Source organism: Podarcis tiliguerta, assembly GCF_965153285.1.
Source record: "Podarcis tiliguerta genome assembly, chromosome: Z".
Taxonomy (NCBI): Eukaryota; Metazoa; Chordata; class Lepidosauria; order Squamata; family Lacertidae; genus Podarcis; species Podarcis tiliguerta.
Genome location: NC_139553.1, coordinates 33,210,946 through 33,233,592, shown reverse-complemented (window position 1 = coordinate 33,233,592; position 22,647 = coordinate 33,210,946). Strand labels below are relative to the sequence as shown.

Sequence of the window (22,647 nt, the reverse complement as noted above, 5' to 3'; positions counted from 1 at the left end):
GGAACATGTCCAGAGATTCCACCCACCCTGCCATGACCTAGCTTAGTTGGACCCTGGAATGAAACCCTTCCCAGGAATAAAGGCACAATGGTGCAAACTAGCTGAGTGACAGAGTGACTGCAATGCCTTTTTTTGCCTTTGGTTGCTGTGCAGAATGAAGAGAGTTTAGCCAGGAAAAGAGGGTGAGAAGGAGCAGCTGGATGTCACCTTCCAGAGGTGAATTTGCCCTTGAACTGTATTATAGAATCATAGAGGACTCGTATTGACCAAGAGTGCTCCCCTCAGGGCTTCAGGCTGCTAGTTCTCCTCCTCCTGGTTCCTCTCCCTGGGGGTGAAATCCCCCAGTGATTTCTCCTTGATCTTATTAAGGCACAAATGCACCTGGAAACTCTTTAGCCCCAAGAGGCAAGATGGGTGACATAAGGAGGAAAGGTAGCAGAATCTTAGGTGTTGCCAGTAGGACCTGTGTGACTTCTGATGGTTCCATAGCCTGCATGGCTCCTCAAGGTGGGTCTCAGTGAGCCACGCCCCCTCCCCTGTTAAAGGTCTCCACACAGGGTTTCTAAACACGCAGGGTTTCTAAACACCTGCTGGCAAATTCAAAGGCAGCTTTGCCACATTGCTTGTTTGTGTTAGAGACAAAATGGAAATGACTGTTCCTTTTATTAATACATCCATGTTTTATTGGCTTAAATACATGACAGTTTGGCTTCTTTACATTTCCTGCTCCTTTGGAGTGCTGGAGGATCTGCACCAACAGAAGACTAAAGGCATTTGAAGCAAGCAGGTGGGAAGACTGCAAAGGCAAAACTCGCCCTTCGAGGAGGTAACCGGCTACGCTTTGAAATGAGCCATTGCCAGAAGTCTCCTTTTCATTTTTTTTTTTAAAAAATGCAGGTCCAACAAACAAAACATTGGCCTGTAACATAAATGTAAGCATCTAGTTCACTACAGGTGCTGCAAGATACATTCCAGGCTTTAATTGGTGTCATTCTTATGCACCATCCAATTCACTTGGCATGAAGCTCATCTGCCTACATGCATTGACCTCCACCTCCAGGGTCTTCCCTGTGAGACTCAGAACAGCCCCACAGCTACTCATAGAATCATAGAGTTGAAAGGGACACTGAGGATCATCTCACCCAACCCCCTGCAATGCAAGGAATATGCAGCTGTCCATTACTGGAATTGAACCTGCAACCTTGGGGTTATTAGCACCACGCTCTGACCAACTGAGCTATCCAGGCTTGCTTCCTCCTTTTGCAGATGTAGCCTGGGGGCAGCGCATGTCAAGGGATAGCCCACACGGTCTATGCAAGAACATGCCAGGGGTCCTTGCCACTTCAGGTGGCAGTTTTGCTGGGCTGGCAGCTGTAAAACACCAACCGGCAAGAAAAGGTAGGCTACCAAGTAGGGGGGGGGGAAGCAGGTGGTCTTTTAGTGGCCTGCATTTCCCACTCACTACTGGAAGGCATCTGGGGGCTCAACGCTGCCAGCCAAACCCCACCCCACCCCAAAGTGGCAGCTTTGCCCTTGCAGGCATATTTTTCTGTGGAATGAAGGGTTCCCCTTCCCAGGAGTCCCTGGGTTGCCCAGGAGTCCCTGGGTTGCCCACCCAATGCTCCACATTTCATGGCAGAGTGGCATTAAGCATGGAGAACATCAGATTAACAGCTCTCAAGCGAGCACAGCCTATTAGCGCCTAGTGTGAAGTGGCCACAACAAGGCCCCTCATGGCCTTAACCCTCAGCACTGAGCTGGGAACTCTGGTGGGAAAATGCTCCCCCCAGGAGCAGCGGGAAGACATGCATCGCTCTGCTCTGTAACAGCAGAATGGAGGAAATGGGAACTGACGGGAACCCGGCAATGTGCCAGGGGCAAAGTCTCAAGCTGGCTGATTTATGGGTCACAGTTTGGGTTTTGTGTGTGCGCGTGCGCATGTGTGCATTTCTCCACCCTCTTCTACAACCTAACCAAGAGCAGCCCCCAGAAGTTCAAGTGTCGCAGCAACAGCAGCAGCAGGCATTGGAGATTGCTTGTCTGTGCTCAGGGCAGGGGTATCCCTGTCTCTGGGTGACACAGATCTTGAGCCTTGCTCCCGCTAGAGACATGATCAGCATTTCTGATGCCACACAGTGCAGAGAAACTTGTGGCACCCTCTAAGTGCTCTGAGGCAGCTACTCAATGTCTTTTCCATTTGTGCATTCGTGACGATTTCGAGTTGGAAGGGACGCTGAGGGTCATCAGGCCCAACACCCTGCCATGCAACTTGTGCTCATGATAGTATCAAGGCAGTTATACACAGTTATACACAAGCCCACTTTCAATACCCTTTGCACCTACAAAGGTTTTGAAGTGGACACACTGATTTGTTTCCAGTTTGTGCGTGGTCTTGTAACTTTCTGTTGGAACTGTGTCACTTTTTATATCCTATTTTGTCCCACTTTGGCTGCACTATAGCCCCTCCAGCAACAATATTGCCATGACATTGGGAAAGCATCTCAGAGGAGCTAATAATAGGTGTGGACACTCCAGAATATAGCCACCCCTAATGCACTATTATTGTGTCAAAAACATGTTGCAGAAGACAGTCCGGAGGGGCTGCAATTCCTCTTTTGCCATCAACACTTGACAGTCCACCCTGTGCAGGAAGTGACAACAGAAGCTCCATCAAGTGTAGGGTTGCCATATGTCCGGATTTTCCCAGACATTACTGGGATTTCAAAGGCGGAATTGACGTTGGTGGAGCGGTTCTGAAAGGTGGCGCTTTGGGGTCTTCCTATTAAAAAAAAAAGCCCAACAACTTTCAGGGTGTCCTGGTTTTTACTTTTTTTGAAATATGGAAACCCTAATGCAGTGTCAAAACCTAGGCTAGACACATGGCACAGCCGCAGCAAGAGATTGGAAGACACGCCTCCACATCTGGGAGCAACAGAGCGATCAAGCGAGGCTGCAGCATTTGCACCTGCAGCTGCACACAGTCCCCCCTTGGGCCTTCTTCCTCTTCACGAGACTGCAGCATGGCCAGTTGGGCGTGGCTTGGTGCAAGTGAGCTTCTGTCACAGATGTCTCAGGGAGGGTGAGACATGATGCTACTTCCCACAACAGGATAGAGAGCAAAAGCAATGGGTTCTCATGGGGAGACAAGAATCCCTGTTTTGTGCAGGCTGGACTGTTCTGTCTGCAAGCAACTCCCTGCTAACACTCACTTTGCTGCACTGCCAAGCAACAAGCAGGCGACCGTGTCGCCCCTCCCAGGCACTGATTCAAGCCCATGAGATTCCCCTCGCAGACCTCCAGCATGTCTCTCCCCCTCCGTTCCCCCAAACCTTTGCAGCCTCCTCCCAATCAAGGCCAGGGAGGGGTAGGTTTCTGCTCAGTAAACTTCCCACTCTCTTCTCAGCCCCACCACCACCACTTTGGCAGCCATATCCAGAAAGGGCACCAAGAAGCCAACAGCTGCGTTTCCCAGCTTACTGTGGACACCTTGCAACTTTTGCTGCAAACCTTCACTCTCCCTGGAAGCCCCAGCAACAAAGTGCTGAAATGAGGCTGCAGCTGCTTTGCAAGCAGAACTCTGCAGGGCAAAACGTCTGGCAGAGGCATCTCCAGTTAAGCAGGTTCCAGGTAGCAATGGGCCCATCCTGGCCTGAGAACCAGGGAGAGCCAATATCGGGACAGACAGAGAAGTATGGGTGCCTACTTTCCTCTAAACAAGGCTTTGGGGTTTGCTCATAGAATCATAGAGCTGGAAGGGACCCCATGGTTCATCTAGCCCAACCCCCTGCAATGCAAGAATCTCAACTAAAGCACCCGTGACAGACAGACAGCCAATCTCTGCTTAAAACACCTCCAAGGAAGGAGAATCCACAACCTCCTTAGGAAGACCGTTCCACTAATGAACAGCTCTTACTGTCAGGAAGTCCTTCCTGATTTTAGTCAGAATCTCCTTTCTTGTAACTTGAAACCAGTGGTTTGAGTCCTGCTTGCTGGAGCTGGAAAAAGCAAGCTTGTTCCATCTTCCATGTGTCAGCCCTTGGGATGTTTGAAGATGGCTATCATATCTCCTCTCAGTCTCCTGTTATCCAGGCTAAACATACCCAGTTCCCTCAACCGTTCCTCATAAGGCTTGGTTTCCAGACCCTTGATCATCTTGATTGCCCTCCCCTACACACATTCCAGCTTGCCAATATCCTCCTTAAATTGTGGTGCTCAGAACTGGATACAGGACTCCAGGTGTGGTCTGACTAAGGAGGAATAGAGTGGAACTATTACATCCCTTGATCTGGACACTGCTCAGTGGATTAGGTATGCAATGATGCAGGAACGAGACCTTCCAGCTGTCCTCTTCTCAAAGCCCTCTGCCCCCCACTCTGACTGCAGCCTGAGGGCCCCCACACCTGGCATCTACTGTTCCAGGATGTGCCCTTCCCCTCCCCCTTGGCTTCTCTCAGCAGCAGGAAGAGCCTGTCTTGCTGCTGGTATGCAGGTCAACCGCATGGCCCAGAACACAGTGCTCCAGCTGCTCCTCCATGGCCAACACCTGCCGCACAGCTTCCTCAAAGGCCACAGCCACGTTGGTGTCGTCCTTGGCACTTGTCTCCAGGTAGGGGTAGTTGCCGTGCTCCATGCACCAGGCCTGGGCCTCTTCAGAGGTCACTTGCCTCTCCAGCTTGTCCACCTTGTTGCCCAGAACCACAAAGGGGAAGTGGTCAGGGTCCTTCACGTTGGCGTAACAGATGAACTCCTTCTGCCAGTGGCCCAGGTTGTCGAAGCTCTGCCGGTCGTCCACACTGAAGGTCAGCAGACAGCAGTCAGCCCCCCGGTAGAAAGGGGTCCGCAGGCTCTTGAAGCGCTCCTGCCCAGCTGTGTCCCAGATCTGGAGCGTCACGAAGCGCCCATCCACCTCCAGGTCCCGGTTGAGGAACTCAACCCCAATGGTGTGGAAGGCCTGCGAGTCAAACTTGTTGGTGACGTAGCGGTTCATGAGGGAGCTCTTCCCAACGCCGCCATCGCCCAGGAGGATCACCTTCAGCAGCAGTGACTTCCCACTCATGGCAGCAGAGGAAAGGTCTAGAGGGGAAAAGCACCTCCGTTAGTGAGAGGCCAGCTGTTAAGGAGCCCCTGTGTATGTCTCTCTCTTCCACCACAGTAGAGAGAGGAATCCTACCTGCCACTCCTGCATTTTCAGCGCCTGCCAGGGGCAGAGGACCTTTTTCAGACTGAGGGCCACAATCCCTGCCAGGCAACAATTTCAGCTTTGTACGGTGGGCCTGTTCCCCCCCCCCACACACACACACAGACACACACACACCCCTACACCTTGCTCTGCTCTCTATCCTCCATCCAGGGAAGAGCCAGAGGTCAATGACACACTCCACACACTAGTGAGAGTTCCAAGGGCCAGACAGAGAGGTACAGAGGGCCACATTCACCCCCTGGGCTTGAGGTTCTCCACCTCTTTGATACGCCTATTAATTTGTGGGTCTCGTTGCCACAAGGGGTGGCAGCAGCTGCTGGCTTCGAAGAGGGATTCAATAAATCAACAGAGGAGGATGTGAAAAAGGCCTTTCTATGGCTACCAGCCCATGTGACTGCTTGCTGCCTGGAAGGTCTCCAGAAGGATTCAGGGATGTCATGTTTCTGCATATCAATCGTTGGGGGGAAGGGGCCATGGTGCTTGCATTCTGCTTGTGGATTTGTAGGAATGACTTAGACTGACTCTGACCACTGACTGGTCCATTGAGTTCTGCCATGACTGGCAGCAACGGCTCTTCAGGCTCTCAGGCAGGGGACAATGCCCAGCCCTTCCTGGAGATGCCATCAGGAACAGGCCCTGGGGCCTTCTGCATGCCAAGCAGGTGCTCTGCTGCTGAGCTAAAATAAAAAAGCAAATCTAGCTGGCCACTCTTCCAACAGAATGCTGAACCAGAAGACAAAAGGCCTCTGATCCAACAGGGCTCCTCTGATGTCCTCGGGGCAAGGGCTGATCTACTATGAAACTAGCAAAGCTTAATCCCAGAGGGGCCCCAGAAGCGACCTTCGTCCACATTTGGCTTGAAAATTTGGGGTATAGTAGGCCAGATTTGAGTGACACAACTCAAATTGATTATTTTTTTGTTGTGTATATTTCAACAATCCCAAAGCTTGAGAGCTGTTAGCATAGACATTTGTAAAGGTGTGGTGAACAACCCCATTGAAGAGGATAACAGTGGTTACGCAGACCTCGCTGCTGCCTGTGAAGTTCAAGCTTAAGGGCCCTCAGAATGTAGGTCTGCCCCTGCTTCAGGGATGCGAATTTGAATAAAACATTGGAGGCAGGCAGGTAACTCCCAAGACATTTGAATTGCAACACCTATTCACTTTGGGGGGAGGGGCCAGCCCACTCAAATATTTTATTTTTTTGTGGGGGAGGGCCGAAGGGACCTCACTCCCTAGGAGTTGGCCCCTAAGCTCAGGGCAGAGAGCTAAAAGGTGGCAAGCAGTGTGACGTTCTCCTAAGCACTCCTTCCGTGTAGGCTTGTGGTTTGCAATTGCAGCTTTGGAAACTGGACAACTCTGCAGGGCGGACAGAGGCAGTCTGAAAGTAAGCCGGTTGCCCCATGCCAACAGGGAACACAGCAGTGAGGGCAGAGGGCTGGCTGAGTGCCCACCTGCAGTGTACCTGTACTGTGAAGAGAACAGCCCCACCTCCAGGGCAGTGGCCAATGCCAGGCCTGCGCCTCAGCAGCATCACTGAAAGGCAAGGCAGGTCACTCGCTCCCCACATGGTCTCTTTATGGGCAGACCTGCCACTTTGCAAAAGCCCCCACAAACAGCACAGTATTCTGCTCAGAGAATGAGCAAGCATTTGTTTTCGGAAAGCCGCAGGCCCTGACATAGCTATATCTGTGGGCATAGCTGGCACTGCCATTGTACAGGCGACCCCCCCCCTCCCCACGGGTAAGGGAGAGGGGGCCAGCACTCCCTCCCCCTGTTCCACCCACTCAGAGTGATAGCCCTTCTTTTGCCTAAGAGGAGCCAGAAAAAATGACTTTATTGTCGTTTTATTTATCAAGGAACCTAGTTGTACCTGCTCTCCACTGGAAAGTGGCAGAGTGGGCCATGCAAAGAGCATGAAAATTAAGAGTCTGGATCAGGCCAAGGTACCCACCCCGCGCAGTCCTGCATCCTGTCCTGACGCAGAGGCCAAGCAGATGCCCTTTAGGAGAAATCAGCAAACAGGAGCGCTCAGCGGTGGTTGGCATTCAGAAGCATCACTGCCTCCAGGAATTTAGATTTTAAAAGGGCGGATCCCTTTGCAAACAGGGCAGGTTGAAGGGGGCAGTGGTGTGCTCGGAAGCGTCTCGGTCATGCCCAATGGGCTAGACCTGAGGGCAGAGATCCCAGGACTCCCCCCCCCCCCACGCCAGCAGAAGCAGCAAGAGGGCCCCGAACCCCCACATTTGGGAGGGAGGGAGGAAGGCGCATCCATCCTCCTCCCCGAAAACCGAACCATCAAACCACCCTCCCTCGGAGAAGACCACCAAGGCCGGGATCTACCTGACCCGCCGGGATCCGCCCATTGCCCACCCGTCTGGCCTCCCGCGGCAGTGCAAAGAGGGAACTGGATCCTGCCCCGAGGGAGCGCCCAATGACACACCATCTCCCCACGAGGCCTCCACGCAGCGCACCTGCCCGCCGCCGGCCTCGGACGGGTCTCGAACGCGCGGCTCGCGCTGACCGGGAGATCAAAGGCGCATCTGGAGCCGGGCGGGCCGGGCGATGGGGGGGGGACCCCACCGCGCATGCGCTCACTGCCTGCTGAGACCCGAGCGTCTTCCGCCAGCATCGCTTCGCGGATGTGGCCACCAATAGGAAGATAGCCCGCCTCGCCCCCGCCCGCCCCGCCCCCATGCCGCGACAGGTGTGAAGCAGGTGCGCCGCTGGGGACAACCGTTACCCGGTCGCAGGCAGACAAAGAGCGCGGGCAAAGAGGCAGGGGCGCGCGCGCGCCCTCTTCTCTGCCAGGTGGGAACAGCAGGAAGGGAACACAGTGGCAACTACCTTACGCTCATGCAGACCAAAAGCCCACCTGTATCGTCTGTACGGACTAGCAGCAATGGCATCTGGAGGTGACATGTGGGGTGTAGCTACCACATCTCAGCTTTTGAATAAAATGGCTCTCCTGGATTATCTCACTTGTCCAAGTCACTGGAGTAAGTAAAAATGCCCTGTGCCTTATAGTTTTCAAGCCTCATATTGAGTAAAAGATTCCTGTATTGCAGGGGTTTGGCTAGATGACCGTAGAGCCCCTTCCAACTCTACAATTCTATTATTATGTACAGTGGTACCTTGGTTCTCAAACATAATCCTTTCAAGAAGTCTGTTCCAAAACCAAAGCATTCCCACACCAAGGCACGTTTTCCCATAGAAAGTAATGCAAAACAGATTACTCCGTTCCAGACTTTTTTGGAGAAACTATATGATGCAGTTGAAAAAGATTGACAATGGAACCCATGAAGGGGTGGATGGAAGTTAAAGATTCAGGGAATCCTATATGTTTATGTTTATGATTAGTATTTGAATATGAATATAAATGTAAATTGCAAAACTGAATAAAAAATTGTTTGTTTGTTTTTTAAAAAGACTCAACTTGACAAACATTGCACTGAATATCAAAGAATTTTGTTCAACACAACAAGCCCATCCACCACATTAAAATACCCATATTGACTTTCAGTTATATTTTTATTGCTTCTTTCATTTCTAAGTGCCTGCTGGAAAAATCCACAGAGTGGCTAGTGGATAAAGACATTCTGGCAGCAGAACAAGTGGGATTTAGACCCGGCAGGTCCACGCTAGATCACTGCCTAACATTACAACACCTTATAGAAAAATATAAGTCAGGAGTGCAAGCCTCACTATATGCAGCCTTTCTTGATCTAAAAGCAGCCTTTGACTGCTTCGGGCCACTGCCATTGATAGAAGGCTACTATATTTAATTCAGGTAGTACAGTACATTCAAATACGGCCCTTAGAATCAGGTGCAGCCAGCTAGGGCACTTAACAGATCCCAGCAAAACAGGGTGGCTGGGGAAACTCAGCCAGATGGGCGGGGTATAAATAATAAATTATTATTATTCTTATAGGCTGTTGGGCCCCATTATTATTTAATTTTTATTTAAATAACCTGGTAACCACTCTCCATAACCTCGACTTCCACCCTCCCAAGTTAGCAAACCGGCACATCACGGCTCTGCTTTACGCAGATGACGTGGTAATACTATCCAGAACCCCCATAGAGCTTAGAAGAGCACTAAGAAAATTAGCTGCCTATTGTGAGACGGAATGCCTCAAAATAAATATCAGAAGACCAAAATTCGTGCTTTTGGGGAAAAACCAAAGCTCAGAAATTGGAAACTTCAAGGCCAAAATTTAGAACAAGCCCCCAACTACTGCCACTGTTGACAGCCTGTTGCCCCTTCACTCTGCTTGAATGGGTTATGTCACAATCAGGTGTTTGTGAGCATGAAAATGCTGTTGGGAGTTTCAGCAATGAAGGCTCAGGCATAACATACTGTTTGAAAGTCTGAACATTTCCTCTTTTTTTATTTAACAAAATTTATATACCGCTTTTATAATTTATATACAAATTATTAGGAGAGTAAGTGAAAAATATACTGTAGTTTATTCACTTATAGGCTAGTTTATATACTTTATTCCTTCTTATACTTCTATCCCACCTTTCCTCCACAGAGCATACACACTTCAGCCTCCACCTTCTCCATTTTATCCTGACAGCAATATTGTGAGCTAGGGCCATAGCTTAGTGGTAGAACAACTGCTTAGCATGCAGAAGGCATCAGGTTCAGTCCCCAGCATTTCTTGGTGGGACTGGGAGCGCTCCCTCTGCGCTTCGGAGGCTTCGGGTTGCTATTGATGAAGCCAAGGAGCCTGCGTACGCTCCATAGGACGCACACACATTTCCCCTTAATTTTGGAGGGGGGAAAGTGTGTCCTATAGAGCGAAAAATACGATATATCAAAAACCCATGTAAGGGTGAGAAAAACAAAAATTTTACAGCGTGTGACCTATTAATGGAGAACTACAGAAAAATTCATCGTAGATGGTAATTAACTCCTGACAAATTGTCAAAAATGAATAAAATGAACAACAATAAATGCTGGAAATGTAATAGGACAAAAGGCACGTTATACCACATGTGGTGGACTTGCTCAAAGATTAAAACCTTTCGGGACATGATCCACGACGAGATAAAAAAAATGATAAGGGCACCACACAATAAAAAGGCAGGGGCATATCTACTAGGAATTCTTGATAAAGATATCCCAAAGGATAAAACTATCACATTCTTATACGTGACAAAACGTGTTCTCCCTAGCAGAGAGCACGTGTTGCGGTGGGGGATACAAGCCACCCCAGTGTTGCTGGGCGGATTTGTGGAGTAACCCAGGCAGTGAATTGGTTAATTGGGTCGCTGGGGAGAATTGCTTGTTGCCAATTTTGAAGGAGGGGTCAGAGGTTTTAAATATTGCGTCCTCTTGGCTACTTGGACCGGATCACATGGAACACTGGAGGACAGTGGAGCGGTCTGGTTACATTTCTTTATTTCCCCCTTCTTTTTAATCCTCTCTAGTCCCTTAAATAATTTAATTCCCCTTTTTTCCTGTTTGATTTCCCACCCCACCCCTTACCCCTGCCCTTTGGGGAGATTCTCCCTGTATCTGTGGCTTGCCTTTCCCAATAGGGAGAGAGCCCCGGGCTTTCTATCGCAAAAGTTTTCCCCATTTTGCCAGTTTGTTAATTGTGGGGCTAATCAGGGCTGTTCCCAGCTTAGCTAGAATCACTTTCGTTTATAGTGTCCCCAAAGGTTGGCTTGATTTTGGGTGTGTGCGGCGCTGTTGGCCAAATTTTAATCTAGCCTTGGGCGGGAGCACTATTTTGAGTTCCTTTAATATTGTTATGAGACAAAGATTCTCAAGAGCAGAAGCAGGGAGGCCTATTCGGCCTGCACATAACATCCAAGCCTAAGTCTGCTACAGGTAGCAGTAAATTGTTAAGTCTCTGTGACACGTGACTCATTCTCTCTATAAGAATGTATCTGCTTGCAGGCTCAGTTGCTGCTAATGTATATCTGACAGAGGGAGCCAGAGGCTCTCTGTGCCTCCAATGACTATGAGCACTCTGTGTATGCTCTTGAACTATGCTGTTTCTGAGCAAGTTTATTTTCTTCAAGTTTGTTTTGCCCTGATAGTGGCGACTGCCATTTTAGAGACGAGCCATTGTGGCTTAGTGGCTAGAGTGCAGGACTAGGACCTGGGAGACAGGGTTCATATCCCCCTCTTAGCCATTGTTATAACAAAACAAAACAAACTGCTACTTTTGGACTATTCCGTCGCTGGGTAGTTTGGTCCATTTGTGATAAAAGAACTTTGTTTTTCTTGATGGGGTGCTTCCCTCTAAAAGGGCAAGCAGGGATACCTGGACAAGCTGTGGGCTTCCTCAACTCTGTTATTTCACTGGAAACATTTATGTCTGGCCTAGCAGGTGATCCTAGGGCTTTGCCCTAGAATTCGATGGCCTCTGGCAGCGTTTCCGGCCTGAATAGTGTCCCCATGTGGTGCAAGAAACATTGGTTTCACTGGTTCCTTACATTGTTTAGTTTTTTGCAGACTATGACAGGGCCTTTGCAGATGCCTCCAGAGCTTGCCTCTCCTGCAGAGGATGACTTACTGAAGCCCCAGGTGCCTTCTTCACAATATTGCTGTCAGGATAAAATGGAGAAGGTGGAGGCTTCATAAAGTATGTAAACTAGCCTATAAGTGAATAAACTACAGTATATTTTTAACTTACTCTCCTAAGAATTTGTATATAAATTATAAAAGCGGTATATAAATTTTGTTAAATAAAAAAAGAGGATGTTGTTCAGACTTTCAAACAGTATGTTATGCCTGAGCCTTCATTGCTGAAACTCCCAAAAGCATTTTCATGCTCACAAACACTTTATGAAGGAACCATTGTGACATAACCCATTCAAGCAGAGTGAAGGGGCGACAGGCTGTCAACAGTGGCAGTAGTTGGGGGCTCCCATCTATTAAAAAGCCACAAAAAGTCTTTTCATACTGCCTGAGGAATTAATCCCTTACTAACGTTCATAATTGCTGGATCGATTTAACAGGACTGGAGCTAACATTTGCTTGGATTTGGCACCATTGATAGGGAACTGCCTGCTGCTTCCTCCACTTTGAAGTCACCCTGGTCTTTGGGCCTCCAGCACCTTCTTCAGCATGTCCAACCCATCTAAGAGGCGTATGATACTGGTGTTCCACTGGGTTAGGAAGAAGCCCCTGACAAAGAAGCCATGCTCTACCATCTCGGCCAGACCTTCTGCCTCTGCACCGGCTTGCAACACTCCTACTTCACAAGGAGCAAGACACAACCCGCTCCGCTCAGGAGGTCCAGCAGGCGCAAGGTGCTGCGATTACCGAATCTCACCGACCCCAAGTTTTTAAGATCTGTCATTGGCAGCGTTAGCCGGAAGAGAGCCCGCAGGCGTGGCAAGCAAAAGAAGACTCCAGTGGGAACAGGAAAAGGGGTGAGGGCTAGGCTAGAGACAAGAAGGCTCCAAAGCTATTTGCGGGGTGGGATTGCTTTGGAAGATGCCTTCTCACAATCTCTACCCTTGAACCACGTAAGGACATAAGAAGTGTCTGCTGGATGAGACCACATTGGCCTGTCTAGTCCAGCATCCTGTTTCCTGTGGAAACAAGAGCATTCTGTATTCCCTTCCTGCACCTTCCAGCAACTACTATTCACAACGTTACTGCCACTGACTGTGGAGGTAGAGCATAGCCATTGTGCCTAGTGGCCATTGATAGCCTTTCCTGCATAAAACCATCCAGGTTGGTGGCCGTCACAGCTTTCTGTGAGATTGAGCTTCCAGAGGGGTAGCTGAGCATGCCTGCCGCAGGAAAAACAGGCATTAAAAGGACATTTCTCCCAAAGAATCCTGGGAATTGCAGTTTGTAAAGGGTGCTACAAATTGTAGCTATGCGGTAGAAGGGTAATCTACAGTTCCCAGGATTCTTACAGGGGAGAAGCGATAATGCTTTTAATGTATGGTGTGTACACAGCCTCAAATTAGCTCCACCAGCTCTGTAATACTAGAGCAAAGATTATAATGCATATTGTTGTTGTTGTACTTTTATAAATGTTATAAAACCCATTCCTGCAAGCCATGTCAAATAAACTCAGTCACCCCTCCCATCATTAATTGTTTCTACTAGGTGGGGAGGGGTGTTGGATCTGCTTCCCTGCCTTGAAGAAAGGCGCAGGTCAGATGTGTGCCCAGACCTGGCCACGCTTCGCAATAGAAGTGTGTTGGTTCAAGGTGGCCACGCTGCCTGCAACTTGCACTCCTTCCTGACGTGTCTTCCCCAAACCCCTTCTTCCAGACGCTGTGTTGAAGTTTTCCATCACGTGGAATAGAAACTCGCGGAACTACCTCGAGGCTCAGGCAGCGGTGGAAACCCTCCTCAAGCATGAGACGCCAGAGAGCCTCTTGCAATACGAAGGGATCAAAGCAGCTGTGGAGTCTCTCCTACCATACACGGCACTTCCAGAGGCTGGGCCGGTTACTGCAGGCCTCCATGTTCCTTGATTTCATGTGACAAAACATGAAGTTGCCTGACGCCGCCAAGTGGGATGAGGAGATGGACACGTGATTAGCTTTATTTATTTATTATTAATTTTATTGAGTACAAATTAGAAAAAAATACAAATATACAAAAAAAAGGAAAATACATGTAACCATTAGAAAATTAGAAAACATTTTACCTCTTCTGATATTTACAATAATTTTCACCTCTAAAAAACAATAGTCACAATAAAGAGAAGAAATGAAAGGTAAAATATAAAAGAAAAGAACAAGAAGAAGATAAAGAAAAGGAAGAAATAAGATCAAGAATGAGAATTTTAAAAGTAGATTAGTATTCACTATACACAGCCATTTCCAATTTATATTTATGTTCAATTATGTATTTTCATCATATCCTTATCTATCTTAATTAAAATATTTTTAAAAGACTTCCACCGTTTGCCTTACGCGTTTTTGCTAGTCCATTTGTCAAAACCTCTGTTCTTCATATTTTTCCTTTGGGTCTCCTTAATGTCTCGCTTCGTATTTTTTATTTTACTCACAAGATTATTCTAAACACAACCAGATTTTAGTAGCCGAGCCCTGGTTCCGCGCTCTGGAGGCTTCGCGTTGCTTTCGCTGAAGCCTGGAGAGTGAGAGGTGTCTCTGCACACCAACCCTTCTCACTCTCCAGGCTTCAGCGATAGCCGCCTGAAGCCTTCGGAGCGCAGCGCGAGTTCCCGACACGTTCCAGAGGCTCCAGGTTCCTTTCGCTGAAGCCAGGAGAGTCTTGCTCTCCTGGCTTCAGCAAAAGGAACCCGAAGCCTGCGGAGCGCAGCGAGAACTCGCGCTGCGCTCGGAAGGTTTCAGGGATCTTTGAGGCTGGCGGTGGGGGAATGCAGCACTTCTGCCCACTGCCAGCCCCACAAGCTCGGGGGGCAGTGGAAAGGCGGTGTGCAGCCTTTGCGTTGCTCCCCGACCTGGTCTTTGAGGCTGGCGGTGGGGGGAAAGCAGTGCTTCCCCCCACCGCCAGCCCCACAAGCTCGGGGGGCAGCGGGAAGGCAGGGCGAAGAAAAGGTGCAGAAAAGGGTGCGTGGCTCCTGTGGGCTTTTGTGGGAGGTGGGGGTATTGCTATAGCTGGAGTATTGCCACTCCCATAGGTAGGGGTATTGCCTCTCCCAGCTGGCGCACGGCTATGGCAGCAGCCTCTTTAGCCGTGCGCCACCTCACCAGCCGGGAGAGCGTGCGCGGGGCTAAAGAAGCCATAGCCCTGGGCTTCCCCGGCAGCCCCGAGAAGCTCGCGGAGCAACGGGAAGGCTGTGTGCCTTTCCGCTGCTCCCCGACCTGACCTTTGGGGCTGGCGGTGGGCTTCCCCCCGCCAGCCCCAAAGAGCAGGTCGAAAGGAACCTGAAGCCTGGAGAGCAAGAGGGGTCGGTGCCTGAAGGCGGCTGAACGCACCTTGAACGGCACCTTGTTTTAGAGGGGGGAAACGGGGGGGGGATTCTCCCCCTCTCTGCGCAGCGCTTCCTGCCGCTTCGCTGAAGTGGCGCTGGGCAAAAAGGGGGCGAATTTTTTTTTCTTGTTCTCCCCCTTCTAAAACATGGTGCGTCCTATGGTCCGGTGCATCCTATAGAGTGAAAAATACGGTACCTCTATTTCCTCACATCCAGAAACGCAAGAAAGGCTTTCACTCTTGCTAGAAGCTCGGCCTTGCCCTCACCGGTTCTGGAAGGCTCCTATAGAAGAGTCCTTTACCCACAGAGACTTTGAGCCTGCCCATTAGGGGAAATAGGAAGCCCCGAACACATATTTTTTAGATGTCCTTCTTATGCTGAGATTCATAGAGACACCATTGATCCTTTGCTGAAGAGGCTCGCTGATCTTTCAGACAAGTCTAAACTTGATTCTCTCCTCTTAGGCAAAGATCATAAGACGACCTGGCTGGTAGCCAGATTCTGCGCCCAGATTTGTAGGCACAGATCATCCTCTAGAATAAAATAGCTTACTAGGAAAAAGCTGAAGTCGCCCTTTGGGGCGCCTCAGGGTCATTTTTTATGGTAGCCGAGATCTCAGTTGTACAGGTGTATGTATATACTGTGTCTCAATTTTAACTCATGAGCTATTGCTGCAATCTGCTCTAATTGTATATTTTATCTTAATGAACACTGTTTTTATTGTGTTATGTGAACTGGTCTTTGACTGTAATAAATTATCTATCTATTTCTAATTGTATTTTAATCGTATTAAAATTTGAACTGCATGTGATTTTTTAAATAAAAAAAATAAGTTGGCATCTAGCACTGCACATGACAGCTGCTAAACAACAGGCATTAAGTTCTCCTCCAAGGTCCTCAACAATTTCCAAGTGGTCCGGGGCAGTGAGGAATTTGGCAACCATCACCCTGGGTATTAATTTGGTTGTCCAGCATTTTCCCCACACACACTCCCTGCCTGTCCTAACAAATTATTTCATACTATAATAATTCTTTCACAACTTTTACTCCAATTCTTTCTGACAACTTATCAAAAGATGCCCTTCTTTCTTCACATATTCTTTTCCGCAGCGGCACCCTTTAAGCCAATTTATCCTCTTTCCCTTTAGTATATATCTCTCTAAACTTCCCCATTAAATAAATGTTTTAAAAGGAAGACATTTTCTTTGGCACTCGCAACATCTATCTGCTTCATTTCAAACACTTAAGAGAGAGAGAGAGAGAAACTGATATTTATTGCCGAATTTGAGAACATTCCTCTGCTTGTGTTTCAAGAAGATGGACTTTTTCCCATTTGCTCTGCTTCCTGCTCACTTTGACCTGGTTCTCAGTTTTTAATGATGGGGCTCAAACAAGTTTCTGGCCACAGCAACCTTCACAGGATTTCTCTGGATCACTTCTCGTTTGATCATCGCTGCCCATATTAACAAGCCTGTCTGTTATCTCTGAATTCAGTTACACTGGCTTCGGATCACCGTTTTTATTTTTATTACACTCAACGACTTAAGATGAGTTTGGAAATTGGCAATATTAACTCCAGAGATGCCAGCCTAGATTCTGCCAGTCTTTCACTGGGGCCTTTTGGTTTACGATGCTCTATAAAACATTGTATACAACGATGGTGGCGCTTTTTAACAGCTCTGGCTGACCTTACCATTAAGCAGGGTGATTTCGCTCCTTTACACAGCAGTTTCTTGGAGACCAGTACATTAAAGGAAAGACAAAAAAATAGCCAGTGATATAGAACTCAATCCTAAGCAAGTCTACTCAGAAGTAAGCCCCAAATGGGGCTTCCTCTCCAGAATAGGCTCATCCAGACTTCTGTTTCCCCCACTGCTTTCTCCCAGGAAAACCTGTGGTTCAGCCCTGAATTGGAACAAACAGCAATAGGGATTTTTCCCCCCGGATTGCACTTTGTTCCAATATAGCACTAAATAGTGGGTTTTCTGGGCGGAAGCTGTGCAAAGACAAAACTGCTTGGACCCATGCCTGAGAAGCACGGGACAAACAGAAAACTGCTCAGACTTGTGTTTTCTAGGCACAAGACAAATGGAAGTGTGGGTGATCCCTAAGTTTATTTAGGATTGGCAGCCTTCATTTGCTTGTATTTTTGCCACCACAAAGAGGAGGGCCGTTTGGGATTTTCTGCACCCCATGTGAGTGCCACAAATACTGTTTGGGGTTTGCAAATCCATCTGTCTTCAGTTGCCTGATGTGCTCCTTAGCTTGGGGAGAACTACGTTTGAAGGCAGCAGATCCATGTCTTCAAACAAGGGTCAGGAAGTGCAATAATAAGCGAAGTGGGGAGGGAATCCCACACACTGTGGGTTGGAGAAGGTTGCTGCAATGTTCCTGTCCTCCCTATCCTGCGACTTCTTTTAAAAAGTAGCTTTTATTAAAGAATTTTCATAGTCAACAAAGTTACATACAACTTTCTACAGGTCAGCTGCATTTGGTATGAGACCCTGCTGTCATAGACATTGTGAGATTGGGGGGGGGGTGGAGAGGATTGGGGGGAGAAGACGGAGAAAGAAGGCGGGTAATGATCTTTCATTCTTTTGCTTGGTACATGTGCAGATGTTTTGTGCTGGCGTTGTGAGGCTAGGCTCTTCATTTGTCTGTCTGTCTGATTTTGTTGGTGGTACTAGAAGTTGGAGAGCCCATAGCATGGTTGGTTGCATTTAGTTGATTGTAGTGAGTTTTGTTTGTATTCATGTGAGGACCTTTTGCCCTGCCATGATTGTGTCATAGGGCATGATAAATGCCTGTGAGTGACAGCTGGTGAGGACTCCAGCACCTTGGATAGTGCCAAGCAGACTACCTCTTCTAACAACTCAAACAAGGCCTTTTCTCCAGTCTTGGGCCTAACCTCTCCCAGCCCCCTCCTTCATCTTTGCCTGTGCTGGCAAGCAGGCACCAAGAAGCATGAAACACCAAGCCACTCTGCTCTTCAGCAGAGTCTGGTGCAAGCATTGTTGTTCTGGGAGTCTCTGGGGTCAAGGGGGTCCCTGCTGATGGGCACTGTGGATGGATCTCAGCTCAGTGCCTCCATAGCTTGCCCCACAAGTCTTCATGATCCAGCTAGCTCTGCTGCCTCTCTGTCAGAGTCAAGGCTGCTGCTGGTAGAATTGGTTAATGACAGCCCCTACCCACCACTTTTCTCTCAGGGGCTGAGGGAGAGGGCAAGAGGAGCAGTAGGCAAGGGATGGGCTAAGCAAAACACTCTCTTCTGCTGCTTTTCTGTATTAATTGCCCCCTCTCAAATGCTGCAATGGCAGGCATTCAGCAGTAAGGTGGCCAGAGATGGAGAACAGTCGTGTCCCTTTAAATCTTCTGATGCAGCTGAAGACAAGGCAGACCATTTAGCTGCAAATGCTGATGTGGCGGAAAACAGCTTTTTGACAACATTATGAGCTGCGCTAATGATCTCAGTGCTGAAAAGTTTCTCACAGTTACTTAAGTGGAAGAGTTACTTTGATTCTGGACTTTAACCCACAAAATGTCCTCCTGAAAATTCTGGGTCCAAATCTGAACACACACACACGACACAACAGACAACAACATATGTGGAGAACAGGCTCATCAAAGTATTGCTGCCCACTTTCTGCTTTTCCTACACAGGAAGGAAAAAAAAACATGTATTTGTGTTTAGCTCAAGTACAGGCTTGCCATACGTCAGGAAAATTCCCAACATATCCTGGTTTTGGGGTATACAAATGGTGTCAGGGGGGAATTTTGTGAGGGAAAACCTGGATGTATGGCAACACACTAGAAAAAGCAGCGGAAACAACTCAAAAAGCTTTAAATCACTATTTTGGGATTAGGTTTGTGGTTTCCTTAAGAAGCTTTGCAGAATTTTACATTTTGAGTCAAATTTGCTACTCAAAAACCCTAAAAGGTAAAGGTAAAGGTACCCCTGCCCGTACGGGCCAGTCTTGACAGACTCTAGGGTTGTGCGCCCATCTCACTCAAGAGGCCGGGGGCCAGCGCTGTCCAGAGACACTTCCGGGTCACGTGGCCAGCGTGACATCGCTGCTCTGGCGAGCCAGAGCCGCACACGGAAACGCCGTTTACCTTCCCGCTAGTAAGCGGTCCCTATTTATCTACTTGCCCCCGGGAGTGCTTTCGAACTGCTAGGTTGGCAGGCGCTGGGACCGAGCAACGGGAGCGCACCCCGCCGCGGGGATTCGAACCACCGACCTTTCGATCGGCAAGCCCTAGGCGCCGAGGCTTTTACCCACAGTGCCACCCGCGTCCCTGCGTCAAAAACCCTACTCAACTATTAATTGTAAACCCATCAGGACAGGGAACTGGCTTCTTGTTTCTTTCTAAAATAGTGTTGATAATGGAGGACAAATGGATTAGTTGACAGTGAAATTCTATGCATGCTTATTCAGAAGGCATCATCATCATCAAACAGCAACAATAACAATAATTTATTATATCTACCCCGCCCATCTGGCTGGATTTCCCCAGCCACTCTGGGCGCCTTCCAACAGAATATTAAAATATTAAAATACAATAGTCTATTAAACATTAAAAGCTTCCCTAAACAGGGCTGCCTTCAGATGTCTTCTAAAAGTCTGGTAGTTGTTCTTCCCTTTGACATTTGGTGGGAGGGTGTTCCACAGTGTGGGTGCCACTACCGAGAAGGCCCTCTGCCTGGTTCCCTGTAACTTGGCTTCTCACAGCAAGGGAACCACCAGAAGGCCCTCAGAGCTGAACCTCAGTGTCTGGGCAGAACGATGGGGGTGGAGACGCTCCTTCAGGTGTTCAAGGGGACCAACTCCGCTTGGGTTGGAGCCTTACTTTCATATTATATATGTGGACATGTTTTATGTTTTTAGTATTTGATGTTCTGTTAAAACAATCAAAGTGACTTGCAATAAAATAAGAAAATCCATCAGAATAGAAATGAGTCATTAACAACAATATATTAGCAGCACATAAAATATTAATGGATAGCATTATAGAACTAAATGCTCATACAGATAGCATTAAAAGGGAAAAAATACCCCTAATAATGTGGTGGTGGTGGTGTTAAAAACATATAACAACAATACTATTAATTTCATTAATTTGCATTTCGTATAACACAGTTGTTAAAAGTTTTTAAAATGGCAGATTATATACTAAAAACTAACCTGGTTTAAAAAAAAAAAACTTTGCTAATCCACTAAAGAGGGAGCTTAGCAGATCTTACCTGGGAGGAAACTCCAGTCCTGGTGCCACAAGGAGGGGGGAGAGAGAGAGAAGGATGTAAACAAATCTATAATTATCATACAGAAAAATAACATCCTTCCAGCTGCCTTCTTCAGCTCAGCAGGCTTGCTGCAAAATTCATTATCGGATGTTGCATTCACAGTCACCTTTATTGTCTGCTGCATTTACAATAATTAGACCTATAAACACTGATTTATAAAAATGACAAACAAGAGTCCCCAGTAAGGAAGAAACATGACTTCTCTTTATGGCTCAGCACTTCACAGAAGCCACACACACCAGGCCGAGAGCAGTCATGTTATTTTATGGTTAAATTAAAGGATCTCTCCTCCTGTGGCCTTTCATTCAGCTGCTGTCAGCCACTCTAAAGGGAGACCAGGCACCCCAGATAACAGGAAGTACTAATTCTGTTTTTCACATCTTAATTTCTCTCTCATGGATGCCTAAGCAAGAGGGATAGTAAAACAACAAGAGACCTGTGAGGGGTGTTTCTGTGACCAAAGCAAAATTGTCATACTTCCTTGTTATCTTTGCAATTGCCAGGAGGTGTAATACTTGTAATGCAATCTCATTATATTTATCATACTGATTTTTCAATATATATGTTGTTATATTTGCTATTAAGTTGTTGTTTTATTATGTTATTATTACATTATTCTCATGACAGTTGCTTTTGATATGTATTCCTGCCTTCTTTGGCCTCCCCCACTTGAGATTTCCCCCACCTCCCCAGACATAGAGACATACTCAGTGATAAACCTGTTCTATTGGTGAAATGTTTTGCACCAGTGGAACACTGCTGAGCAACAGAAGGCATGAGCAGGCTGTTAGTACCATTGCTGTGAAATAGATCGTGTCATCTGTTGCGCAATGGGTTTCTGCTAGTGCAGCTGTTGGATGGGATGCCTCTGTTGTTCAACATTAAAATTCACTTTCTGGTAGCGCAAGAAAGAGCCCATGTTCCAATGGATAGAGAAGGCTGGATACAGCCCATTGCCTCCTGCAGCTCTTCCTTATAAATAACTCACTCCAGTCACATGTTTCATTAGTACTGGTAACACTTGTTAGGAGTAAAGTGATCTGTTGCTGTTTCTTTGTCCTGGACTTATTTCTCAGCTGAGCTTATGCTTCTGGGGAAACAGGGGTCCTGGTTCAATGGCAGGGAACCTGTCAAAGTCCGAGGAAGATCCCCTACTAGTCATTCTCAATAATCCTGGGATAGATGAGCAAATAAGGGATGCGGGTTGCGCTGTGGGTTAAACCACTGAGCCTAGGACTTGTTGATCAGAAGGTTGGCGGTTCAAATCCCCGCAACAGGGTGAGCTCCTGTTGCTCAGTCCCTGCTCCTGCCAACCTAGCAGTTCGAAAGCACGTCAAAGTGCAAGTAGATAAATAGGTACCACTCCAGCGGGAAGGTAAACGGCGTTTCTGTGTGCTGCTCTGGTTTGCCAGAAGCAGCTTAGTCATGCTGGCCACATGACCTGGAAGCTGTACGTGAGCTCCCTTGGACACTAAGGCGAGATGAGCTCCGCAACCCCAGAGTCGGTCACGACTGGACGTAATGGTCAGGGGTCCCTTTACCTTTTACCTAGATGAGCAAATAGTCTTGGGGCAAAACTGCAGTCTTTCCCAGGCTTACCGGGAGATGCCAGGGATTGAACCTGTGACCTTCTGCATGCAAAGGAGATGCTCTGCCACTGAGCCACAGACCGTTCCCTAGAGCTCTTGCAAATGCTGCCCCATATAATTCCACCTTGGAGCCAAAAGAGCGTTCTACCCCCCCCCCCCTCTGTTATTGCAATGTGTATTGATTCAACAAATGGCAACATTGAACACCAACCAAGGAAGTACTGCAAGTGGTCAGGTGTCGTTTCAGTGGAAAACAGGAGTGCCTGGCATGCTCTGGTCCATGGGGTCACGAAGAGTCGGACACGACTAAACAACAATGCAGCCTTACCATTCACCTGAAGAGAAAACACTTGCTTTCTCTTCCACTAGAGAACACTAGATGGCAGCATCATTGTTCCTGTCAAGAGTTCTCCTGTCTTGTTCCGCTATTATTCCAGGGTGCAGAAAAACAATACTGTAATCAATTTTAAAATGTCCCATCCTTTAGGTAACCCCCAAGCCGCAGTTTATAAGGGATATCATTAACATGCTATTGCTTTCTTGAGATAATGGATATTGATATCCCTTAATAAACACAAATTCAAAACCCACAGTGGATCACAGTGGAGCAATACGTTTATTAAGGTCAATCAAAAAGTCACAAAAGAGCAAGCAAGGTTTTGA

At 47.8% G+C, this 22,647-nt stretch overlaps 2 protein-coding genes across 4 annotated transcripts in view; one reads left to right on the top strand and one right to left on the bottom strand.

The window, feature by feature from the left end:
* The window catches only part of LOC310669890 (tigger transposable element-derived protein 1-like), a 406,885-nt gene that overhangs the window by 232,103 nt on the left and 152,135 nt on the right, over window positions 1-22,647 (top strand). The gene's annotated exons all lie outside the window — the stretch shown is intronic.
* RAB9B (RAB9B, member RAS oncogene family) lies at window positions 657-7,840 on the bottom strand. 3 transcript variants are annotated; one of them, XM_083424359.1, is made up of 3 exons: window positions 7,643-7,840; window positions 6,665-6,735; window positions 657-5,073 (listed from the first exon to the last, which is right to left on the bottom strand). In XM_083424359.1, the coding sequence occupies exon 3, from the start codon at window positions 5,054-5,056 to the stop codon at window positions 4,451-4,453; it is 606 nt and encodes a 201-aa protein (XP_083280485.1). In that variant the 5' UTR covers window positions 5,057-5,073; window positions 6,665-6,735; window positions 7,643-7,840; the 3' UTR covers window positions 657-4,450. The 3 variants fall into 3 exon arrangements, with proteins under 3 accessions (XP_083280485.1, XP_083280486.1, XP_083280487.1); XM_083424360.1 differs by lacking the exon at window positions 6,665-6,735 and having other exon boundaries at window positions 7,674-7,836; XM_083424361.1 differs by lacking the exon at window positions 6,665-6,735 and having other exon boundaries at window positions 7,643-7,741.

Excerpts from the sequence above, each read along its gene's own strand:
- RAB9B (XM_083424359.1), bottom strand. The coding sequence starts at position 5,056 with ATGAGTGGGAAGTCACTGCTGCTGAAGGTGATCCTCCTGGGCGATGGC.